Source organism: Otolemur garnettii, unplaced genomic scaffold (assembly GCF_000181295.1).
Source record: "Otolemur garnettii isolate 467f Iridium unplaced genomic scaffold, OtoGar3 scaffold00014, whole genome shotgun sequence".
Taxonomy (NCBI): Eukaryota; Metazoa; Chordata; class Mammalia; order Primates; family Galagidae; genus Otolemur; species Otolemur garnettii.
In genome coordinates, this window is record NW_003852409.1 from 28177864 (window position 1) to 28189106 (window position 11243).

Genomic DNA, 11243 nt, shown 5'->3' on the forward strand with positions numbered 1-11243 from the left:
GCAGAAGTTAAGACCAATCTGAGCAAGAGCAAGATGCTGTCTCTATGAAATATAGAAAAACAATTAGCCAGGCATAGTGTTGGAGGACTGTGGCCCCAGCTACTTAGGAGGCTGAGGCAAGAGAATTGCTCAAACCCAGGAGTTGGAAGCCACAATGAGCTGTGATGATACCACTGCATTCCAGCCTGGGTAACACAGTGAGACCCCATCATTTAAAAAAATAAAAATTAAGCCAGGTGTGGTGGCTCATATCTATAATCCCAGCACTTGGAAGGCCAAGGCATGTGGATTGCCTGAGCTCACAGGTTTGAGACCAGCCTTAGCCAAAGCGAGACCTTGTCTCTTGAAAAAAGAAAAAAAATTAGAATTTTAGAAACTTGCATCTACCTCTGTGGGCTTGATTAGCTTCCTGTTAGTTAAAAACTTTTTTGTTTAGCAGGGCTTGCTGGTACGTGGGTGAAAGCTAGAGTAAGCTGGCATCCCCCCTGAAATCTTGAGTGGGTTACAGCCCTGATTTCAGCTCCCCAGCTGCAAGACATGCCTTTGATGGCGAAGAGGGGTTGGAATGTCCAGCAGAATAGATAAAATAGCCTGGGAGGTATCTAGGTAGAGATTGACAACTTAGAAACAAGAATATAAATAATATTAGAAAGTAATTGATAATTTTCCTTGCAGATACCCTGCAGTTGCAGGCATCTTGACCTGAAGGGTGTAACTTTCCTTCATTAAATTTCCTCCAAAATATTCTTTGATTTGTAACTTATTACTCCCCTGTCCTTCAGCCTGATAACGTCCCTAAGTAAAGAACTGCCTGTTTAATTGGAGCATGAAGCTGTTACCTCTTTACTTTTTGCCTTATAAAAGTAATGCCCCCAATTTTCTTTTCTTTTTTTTTTTTTTGAGATAGAGTCTCACTGTGTTGCCTTTGGTAGAGTGCTATGGCATCACAGCTCACAGCAACCTCGAATTTTTGGGTTTCACCGATTCTCTTGCCTCAGCCTCCCAAGTAGCTGTGCCTACAGGCACCCGCCACAATGCCTGGCTATTTTTTGGTTGTAGTTGTCATTGTTTGGCGGTCCCAGGTTGGATTTGAACCCGACAGCTCCAGTGTATGTGGCTTGGGCTCTAACCGCTGAGTTACAGGCCCTGAGCCATGCCCCCAGTTTTCTAATACCCTTAAGTACTAGGCTCAGGACAATACCTGTTAGCCTTGAGATGGGCTGATAATGGTGGTGTTGTTCACAGGTCAGAACACTATGTGTGTGTGTGTGAATTTTGCAGCCTTTCTCTCTCTTTGTCTGCCAGACCCTGGGTGGGGAAGGGGGTAAGGTCCCTGTGCAGGGGGACCATCAGTTTGCTGCGTTGTGACTCAGTTCCTGGTTTGTAACACTGGTATGCATCCATAGTCCCAGCTGCTTGGGAGGCTGAGGCAAGAGGATCCCTTGAGCCTGCGAGTTCAGGTTGCTATGAGCTATGATGATGCCATTGCACTGTATCGTGGGTGACAGAGTGAGAGACTGTCTCAGGGGGAAAAAAAAGACTTCTTGTGAGACTGGCGGTGATATCAAAAATGTGAATTTTGAGATTATGTGATGAAATGTGTCTGCATTTGGAAGATCTCCGTATCTCGTTGAAACAATATTTCCCAAATGATTGATAAATGTTACAAAATCATGCATGAGTAAAAGATCCAAAGTGCAAAAAAGAGGGAAAAAAGTACAAGTTAGACCAATTAATTTTAAGGTTTAACAAAAGAATATAAAATATCATTGATTTTGTTTCAGATTCCACCTTGTAGCTAACCTGTGAAAAAAATACTTGTCAAGATTTAGTAGAATATCAAGGAAGAATATACATAGTTTTCTGAAAAGACTATTAAAATATTCTCCCTCTGGGCTCGGCGCCTGTGGCTAAAGGGGCTAAGGCGCCAGCCACATACACCTAAGGTGGCGGGTTCGAATCCCCAGCCTGGCCCGCCAAATAACAATGATGGCTGCAACCAAAAAATGGCTGGGCGTTGTGGCGGGTGCCTGTGGTCCCAGCTACTTGGGAGGCTGAGGCAGGAGACTCACTTGAGCCCAGGAGTTGGAGGTTGCTGTGAGCGTGATGCCATGGCACTCTACCCAGGGGGATAGCTTGAGGCTCCGTCTCAAAAAAAAAAAAAAAAAATTTCTCCCTCTGGGGCAGTGCCTGTGTCTGAGTGAGTAGGGCGCTGGCCCCATATACCAAGGGTGGTGGGTTCAAACCCGTCCCCGGCCAAATTGCAACAAAAGAATAGCCAGGCATTGTGGTGGGCACCTATAGTCCCACCTACTCAGGAAGCTGAGGCAAGAGAATCACCTAAGCCCAACAGCTGGAGGTTGCTGTGAGCTGTGATGCCACAGCATTCTACAGAGGGTGACAAAGTGAGACTCTGTCTCTAAAAAGAAAAAAAAATATATTCTCCCTCTGCATACTTTTTCTTTGTGTATTTCAGCCAGAACAACATATTGCAACATATTGAAAATAGAAGCAGATAGAGAATCCAGCTATGTTCTAGTAAACCAGAATTAATGGAATTTGCAAAAAGGTCAAATAATGCTACTGTTTTCTTTATTTTTTATTTTGGAAAATAAATAATTTTTCATTAAATAGGTTTTTTTGTTGTTACTGTGTAATGGTTATGTTTAAATGAATTAATAAATATTTAAACTTGAATTTCAATTTCCAGTATAGTAACTAGCAATAGGTACTATATATAACTAATATAAACTTAGGCTCTTAGGGGCAATAAAGGTTTTTTTTTTTTTTTTTTTTGAGACAGAGCCTCACTATGTCACCCACAGTAGAGTGCTGTGGCATCACGGCTCACAACAACCTCAAACTCTTTGGCTTAAGTGATTCTCTTACCTCAGCCTCCCAAGTAGCTGGGACCACAGGTGCCTGCCACAACGCCCGGCTATTTTTCTGTTGCAGTTGTCATTGCTGTTTAGCAGGCCCAGGCTGGGTTCGAACCTGCCAGCCTTGGTGCATGTGGCCAGTGCCCTACCCACTAAGCCATGGGTGGCCACCCAGGGTCAATAATTTTTAAAGATATAAAAGCATCCTGATAACAAAAATTTTAAGAACTGGTATTCTAAGCTATCTGTCATAATGATTTAAACTATAGAATAAAAGATCAAAAGGTATAATAGTACCATATTATTCACTATCAAAAAGTATAGCTCAGACTAAAAAAGTGTAGATTAATAGTTTTATTTTTATGTTTGAAAATTTTAGCATTTTGCATACTTATCTATTTTAATATTTCTGTTTTTGGTTGGACATGCTTAGAGGACTTATCTTTTCCCTATAGCTTAGAATAGTATGCTTTTGAGGGTAGAGTTGGTTTCATGGTGTAATGTATTAGTAACATTCATTTTTCTTATGGGTTCTTATTTATTTATTTATTTATAGTTAGATTCTCACTTTGTTGCCCTTGGTAGGGTGCGTTGGCATCTTAGCTCACAGCAACCTCAGTCTCTTGGGCTCGAGTAGTCCTCTTGCCTCAGCCTCCTGAGTAGCTGGTATTGTAGGTGGCTGCCACAATGCCTGGTTATTTTTAGAGATGGGGTCTTGTTCTTGTTCAGTCTGATCTCAGTCTCCTGAGCTCAGGAAGTCCACTTGCCTCAACTTCCCAGAGTAGTAGGATTACAGGTGTGAGCCACCACTCCCAGCCTCTTAACCAGCCTCTTGATGGATTCTTTTTAAACTAAGTCATTTGCTGAGAACAATGTTAGAATTTCAGGCATATAAATTTTTATTTATACCCTTCTGTAGATAGTATTGCTCCTGTCTTTACAGATTGGGGAAAGATGAGGCTCGGGAAGGATATGACTTTACTGAAGTTTTTTGTTTTGTTTTGTTTTAATGCAATTTTTTTTTTTTTTGGCTGGGCCTGGGTGTGAACCCACCACCTCGAGCATATGGTGTTGGTGCCCTACTCTTTTGAGCCACAGGCGCTGCCCTATTAAAGTTTTGAGTTTCTTTAAAGTCCTCTATCTTTGTGCTGCCTCCATTAACCATAATATTTGGTCATGAGCATTGGAAGTAATAGGGTTGTAGATGCTAGGCTATTGAAATGTAACAAAAATCCATGCTTGGCTCCTATAGTTCAGCGGCTAGGGCGGCGGCCACATACACTGGGGCTGGCGGGTTTGAACCCAGTCTGGGTCTGCCAAACAACAATGACAACTACAACAAAAAAATAGCTAGTGGTGGTGGTGTGCACCTGTAGTCCCAGCTACTTGGGAGGCTGAGGCAAGAGAATCGCTTGAGCCCAACAGTTTGAGGTTGCTGTGAGCTATGTTGCCACAGGACTCTACTAAGGGTGATACAGTGAGACTCCATCTCAAAAAAAAAGAAAAAGAAAAAAATCCATGTATGAAGATAATGTAAAATGAATTTGAAATAATAATCTGAATCTGATATTCATTAGTTTCTCTTTTTCTGGTATACACAAATTCTAATTGATCAAAAAAGGAAAACTGTCACCACTTAGGACCCTTTTCACTGTTTGATAATTTTCCCTGTCATAAGTTCTGGCCTACTCTCACAATTTGCCCTCTTTGTTTCAGGTGCCCACCAGCTGACTTCTCCCCCTTCTCAGTCAGAGTCTCTGCTGGCCATGTTTGATCCCCTGTCTTCACATGAAGGTAAACTAATGAAGTGAACTTTTGAGTCTGTAACAAAGGCATTTTGTTAATACCTTTGTTGGATTAAATGTGTCTCAGCTACAATTTTTTTTTTTTCCAGGAGCTTCTGCTGTGGTTAGGCCAAAGGTTCACTATGCTAGGCCATCACATCCACCACCAGATCCCCCAATCCTGGAAGGTGCTGTGGGAGGAAATGAAGCCAGGTTGCCAAACTTTGCTTCCCATGTTTTAACTCCAGCTGAAATGGAGGCATTTAAACAAAGGCATTCTTACCCTGAGAGATTAGTACGAAGCAGGAGTTCTGATATTGTATCTTCTGTCCGGCGACCCATGAGTGATCCCAGCTGGAATCGACGTCCAGGGAATGAAGAGCGAGACCTCCCTCCATCTGCAGCCATTGGTGCTACTTCTTTGGTGGCTGCACCGCACTCATCATCTTCATCTCCGAGTAAGGACTCCTCAAGAGGAGAGGTATGGAACATAGGCCATGTAGAAAAATTTGCCAGTTATGGTCAGCTTTAGTGTTCTTTTTGCCTGGTTCTATGATAGCTGAGATTAACATAGAATGTAATATCTAGGATTAAAGATGATTTGTTGGCTGGGCATGATGGCTTATGCCTATAATCCTTACCATTTTGAGAGGCTGAGGTGAGAGGCTAGCTTGAGGCCAGGAGTTTGAGACCAGCCTGGGCAATATAGTGAGACCTGGTGTTTACTAAAAATTTACCTTAAAAAAAAATTAGCTGGACATGGTGGTGAACATCTGTGGTCCTAGCTGCTTAGAAGGTTGAGGCAGGAGGATTGCTTGAGCCTATAAGTTGGAGGCTGCTTATAAGATAATGTGCTTATGGACTCTAGTCTGGGCAACAGAGTGAGACACTGTCAATTAATGAATCACTTGTCAGTCTAGTATGCCCACTACCATAACCCATAGGAAATCTGTACCACTTTGGTTGTATGGTAGTATTCTTTTTCACTTTTATGACAGTTTAGCTTTTCTCCCAGCAATTTTGTATCTGATGATTTGGTAATTGAGATGGTTAGATGAAGTATTATTTTTTGTTTTGCAACATTGATAAAATTACAAAAAAGTTGTAAGTACAGTAAAAGAATCCTCCTTTTGGCTTCTTTGCCTACTTGCTCTAGCAATGGAGGCTTATTCACTGTCTGTGGTGAATGTATTCAGCTTTGTAAGACTCTGAAAGCCTGTCTTTTCCTCAGTAAATTTTGTTTCGTGTTTGCCTTACCAAAAACAAAACCACTTGTTTTCCATTTGAGAGAGCATGTTGCCAACATGATGCTCCATCACCTCTGAATACTTTACTGTAAGTTTCCCACAAACTGGTACATTCTCCTTCACATTGCAGCCATCAGCATCAGCAAAGCATTGATACACCACTAACTACCGTGTAATTCCCACACCCCATGCAGGCGTCCCTGTTGTTCCCAGAACATTCTTTATAATAAAGGATCCCATTTAGAATCACAGCTGCTTTTAGCTGTCATATTGTTTTAGTTTCTTTTATTCTAGCACAGTTCTGTAGTTTGTATGACCATATCACTCTGGCAATTTACAGACCACTTATGTCCTAGAATGTCAATTTGGGTTTTTTGATGTTTTCTGATGATTAGATTCAGGTTATTTATCTATGGTAGGAAATCACTAAAATGACATTGTTCTTTTCACTGCATTCTCTCAGGTACCACACAATTTTAATTTGTCCTGTCATTGTGGTGGTCATTTGGATCATTTGATGAAGGTGGTGTCATCTAGGGTTGGCCACTATAAAGTTACTTTTCCCCCTTTTCCCCTTTATAATTAATAAGTATTTTGTACAGAGGGGTACTTTGAAAATAGGTAACTATACTATTCTTCATCAAATTTTTAACTCATCTGCTTATTAATTAATTACACCTACGGTCTCATGGTCTTCTATTATAGTCAGTGGAGTTGGTATTATCATTTATTTTGAAGCCCAGTTTTTCCGAATTCGGCCAGTGGGAGTCCGTCAAGCTGCTTCTGAGTTCTTTTGACATGCTGCTATTATTCTTTGAGAATTTCTTTGCTTTCTGGCACAAGATGTTATAAGCTTATATTCTACTTTGTCTGCCCCAGTCCTGGAATCAACCATTTCTCTAAGGAGCCCTTGTTCCTTTGAAAAATGGTTTTTAGAGATTAGATACAGCATGCATTGCTGTAGGCCTTTTGCTGCTTCCGGGACTTCTCAGGGAGTGTGTGTGTGTGTGTGTGTTCACGCACGCGTGCATTTACCAGTGCATTTATTTCTATTTCTCTTTCTATAAATAGAATCCTGAGCTCCATGCTAATACTTTCAATTCTCGTCCAGAAACAATAGAATTTGTTTCATCTTTCTTCCTTTCTATATTTGTAACTCCTTTCTCTTAACATGAGAAATCTGCTTTCACTATTCTTTGTGTATGTACTTATTTGATTGGTCCCCCTGTATGTAATCAATTTCTCATCCCCATTCCCAACTCCTCTCTAGCATAGATGCCCTCATCTCTCTGCTAGGGTTCTGATACCTTATTCACATGGATGCCCTTACAGAGGATATTTTTAGTACCAGTTTTATAGATGAAAAAATGGAAATTAAGTGATTTGTCCATGGACATTTGATAGGCTAATAAGGGAATTACAGTCTCTGCCTTTTGACATGTCTTAATGATAACTCAGTATAATTGGTGATCAAGAAATGATCTAAGTCTCAGCTGTCCCATATATAGGCTGTGTAACTTGGAGGAAGATGAGAGATAACTTTTTTCAGTTTCATATTTCTCATCTATATGAAGGGCTTAATAATAGGAGCTATCTCCTAAGGCTTCTGTGAGGATGAAATGAGATAACACATACCCTTATGCACAGTATTTGGCACATAGTGCACATTCGGCTTTATTATTACTACTACTACTAATATCTGTACTACCCTTCTAGAGTTTATTTGCACTGCATTTACTTATTCTGTAAGTACTTATTGATTGCTTACTGTATACCAGTCTCTGTATTAAACTTTGGCTTACTAACGTAATTAGTAGTGCTTGCCCTCAAGCAGGTAACAGTCCTGTGCTTAAAAGGTATACTTCCATGTTCCAACAGTTGCCTACATGGCAATAAGAACAGTTTTGTTTTAAGGCAAACAAGACTGGTTTTTGTATTTCACAGACTTCCGAAATCCTTTTCATAGTAATTTATCCTGCTACCAAACTCCAAATAAAGCATCCAACTTTTTCTACAGACTGAAGAACGCAAAGATAGCGATGATGAGAAATCAGACAGGAACAGACCTTGGTGGAGAAAACGTTTTGTTTCAGCCATGCCTAAAGGTAATTTTATAAAACATTAGAATGCTATAATTATTAGCAACAAGAAGCAAAGCCCTAAAATCTCTTTCAGAGAGCCAGTATGTCAACTCTTCGGTGAGACTTGCTGGGCCTAAGTTTCTAGTTGTTTTTGAGGGTGTAGAAAATGGTTTTACTCATATAAATGTTGAGGCAGAGCTTTAGAAATGTTCTTGTTGGCTTGGCACCTATAGCTCAACCGGCTAAGGTGCCAGCCATGTACACCTAAGGTGGCGGGTTCAAATCCCCAGCCTGGACCCTCCAAACAACAATGACGGCTGCAACCAAAAAATAGCCGGGCGTTGTGGCGGGCGCCTGTGGTCCCAGCTACTTGGGAGGCGGAGGCAGGAGATTCGCTTGAGCCCAGGAGTTGGAGGTTGCTGTGAGCTGTAATGCCACGGCACTCTACCCAGGGGGACAGCTTGAGGCTCTGTCTCAAAAAAAAAAAAAAGAAATGTTCTTGTTCTTTGCAGAAAGAGGTAGTGATTTCATAAATGGAAGTCGTGCTGGTCAACTGTTGTTTAAATATCATATACTGTTGAAGTTAACCATACAACTTTTGACATGAATTGCTATTAATGATTGCAGGAAAATGGGATGCTATTGGTAATTAAACATTCCCCCTGAATTGTTAATGTAATGGAATAAATTTAAGCTTTTTGTGTCTATATTCATTGAGAACGTTTATACCCTTAATATTAGTGTTTATTTTGGAAGGTAATTGTATAAAATTGTTTGCTTTTTTGGTGAATAGCCTAGCATCATTTGGGTTGGCAGAATCCTCTCTTCCTGAAAGGAAAGATCATCCAGGAGTAAAGCTGGGCACTTCATCGAAAGGCCTCATCTCAGCACTGTGGCACTCAGGAACTGAGGAGAACTGCTTTCATGCCATACTCAAGCCCACTTGAGGAGGAGAGATGAGGCTAGGAGTTTTCAATGTGTTGTCTTTGAGCAGAGGTTAAGAAGCAGTGGTTTTGATTTAGTTTCTAATGGATTCCTGTTAAATCATTTTTCCTAAAGCAGATGACTCCAAAGCAGATTCTGAGAGCTCCTTTTAAGAAACTTCAATGCTATTTTAAGAACGATTATCAGTTGGCACTTGGGATTTTTTAGCTTTTAAACTTTTCAACTTCCTTTCACTTAGAAATGTTGGCACACCAGTTAACTTCCAAGTAGTGCAGTATTTTATATGTCACACTACTGACTTTATTTAATTTCCAGCTCCTATACCATTTAGAAAGAAAGAAAAACAAGAAAAAGACAAAGATGATCTGGGGCCTGACAGATTCTCAACACTCACAGGTTTGTAGACCCATGGACTTCCTGGCTCCTTCATTCCCAGAGCACATATTTCATAACACTTTTTCTTGGGTGCCATAAGCGTTGCCTTTTTTAGAAGAGTGTGTCTGTGTGTGTATAGTGGGGAGTATGTTCTTCATAGCTCTGTGGTTTCCAATTGGCAGCCACAGTGAATCTCAGTGTGCTCTTCCTGCAGACTGCTACCACCATCATCATCCTCATTATCATAACTTCCATTTATGATGAGGCCCCTGATGCTGAGCCTCTAGGCATACCCTACAACTCGACATCTAGTGGGATGATGACACAGTGCCTTTTAGAAAAGTGTGGTGACGGTTTTAGTGCTGTGCATGCTATATCTTTGAATCATTGAATAGTTTTCTTTAATATTAATTATAGAATTCTAAATTTATTTTCATCTATAGTTCTTGATTATTTAGGATCACAAAGAAATTCTGTTTTACCTAATGATTTCCTTTTTTGTGATAAAGTGTTCAAATGATATCATAAATGCCAACTATCATAATATATATAAGTTTTAAAAACTTTACTGATTTTTTACAGCTTGAACCATTTTAACATTGCTGTCTGACTCATGGAAAATAAAGCTAGGGGTCGAGTTCTTACCTTATTCAGCATTTGTATTTCTGCAGCTTCTTTCTGGGCACATTATGAAGGAGCACCCTAAAAGTTTAAGAGGTAGTGTTCATGACACAACCTTGGGTTTGATAGCTGTGTATTGTTTCCAGTGACTAGAGTATTTAAAGGGAAGTTCATTTCTCACCTCTCCTCTTTTTCTCTTATCCTGATTATAAATTATGTTATCCTACTATCCTACTAAATGAATGAACTTTTTTTTTTTGGATCAAAAAGTGGGGTAGGTTTCAAAAGAACATCCTCCTCAAAGAATTCAGCATAGTATAGGTAGAATCCCATTTTAACACATATGATTTTAATGTCTAGTTAAATATATATTTATATTACATTTAAACATATAAATATATATTTAGGTATATTTCCATGTCCTAGCATATATATTCTTGACTTATTTGATATGATAACTTCCTTGGAATAAAAGGTTTTGAACAGTAGTGCTCATAGGCCATGGTTCCCTGCAGAGAGCAGCCAGGTCTGTCCTATTCAGCCAATATTTGTTGACCATCTGACTCATGCCAGGCCCTGTGCTAAGCATTATACATATTAAGCCAAATCATGCATGACCTCTATTCATCAGGGCCTTCTGGTCTAATTGGTAAAATTTAGAATGACATTGTCCTTCGGGCAAGATATTTATGTATCCTTACCACGTTTCTAATGTTAGAAGAACACCAGTGTTTACAAAGTGAATTAGTTTTAATGAAGTCTCATGTTTTTAAAATGTTGAATTAATAACTTGAGGCAAGTTATGTTTTCTCCTTGTATCTTTGAATAGTATATTTCTCTTGCTTCTTGGTGCTAGGACTAGAAGCTAAGTAGTAGTTAAGCCGTTAAGTATTTTTCTTAAATTTTTTTTCTAAAGTAACCCATTTTCTTTGAGTGTGATTTAAGCAATTTAGCTTCCCTACTGGTTTAGAAATTTCTACTCAGTCCTAATTAATGAATTGAAAAGTTACCATTAAATAAATTTTTAAATGATATGAAAGGAAAAAAAATTTTTTTTGAGGCAGTCTCACTTTATCACCCTTGGTAAAGTGCTATGCCATCACGCTCACAGCAACCTCAAACTGTTGGGCTCAAGTGATTCTTTTGCCTCAGCCTCCCAAGTAGCTGGGATTACAAGTGACCACCACAACACCAGGCTATTTTTTAGAGATGAGGTCTTGCTGTGGCTCAGGCTGGTCTCAAACCTGTGAGCTCAGGCAATTCACCGGTCTTGGCCTCCCAAGTACTGGGATTACATGCGTGAGCCAACAC

At 39.9% G+C, this 11243-nt stretch overlaps 1 protein-coding gene across 1 annotated transcript in view; it reads left to right on the plus strand.

Annotated features, from left to right (window-relative positions):
- The window catches only part of GAPVD1 (GTPase activating protein and VPS9 domains 1), a 66956-nt gene that overhangs the window by 33588 nt on the left and 22125 nt on the right, over positions 1-11243 (plus strand). Inside the window, exons 12-15 of the mRNA XM_023510573.1 lie at positions 4596-4673; positions 4774-5144; positions 7928-8015; positions 9252-9332. Coding sequence (XP_023366341.1) covers positions 4596-4673; positions 4774-5144; positions 7928-8015; positions 9252-9332 — 618 coding nt within the window. The remainder of the gene's footprint in view (positions 1-4595; positions 4674-4773; positions 5145-7927; positions 8016-9251; positions 9333-11243) is intronic.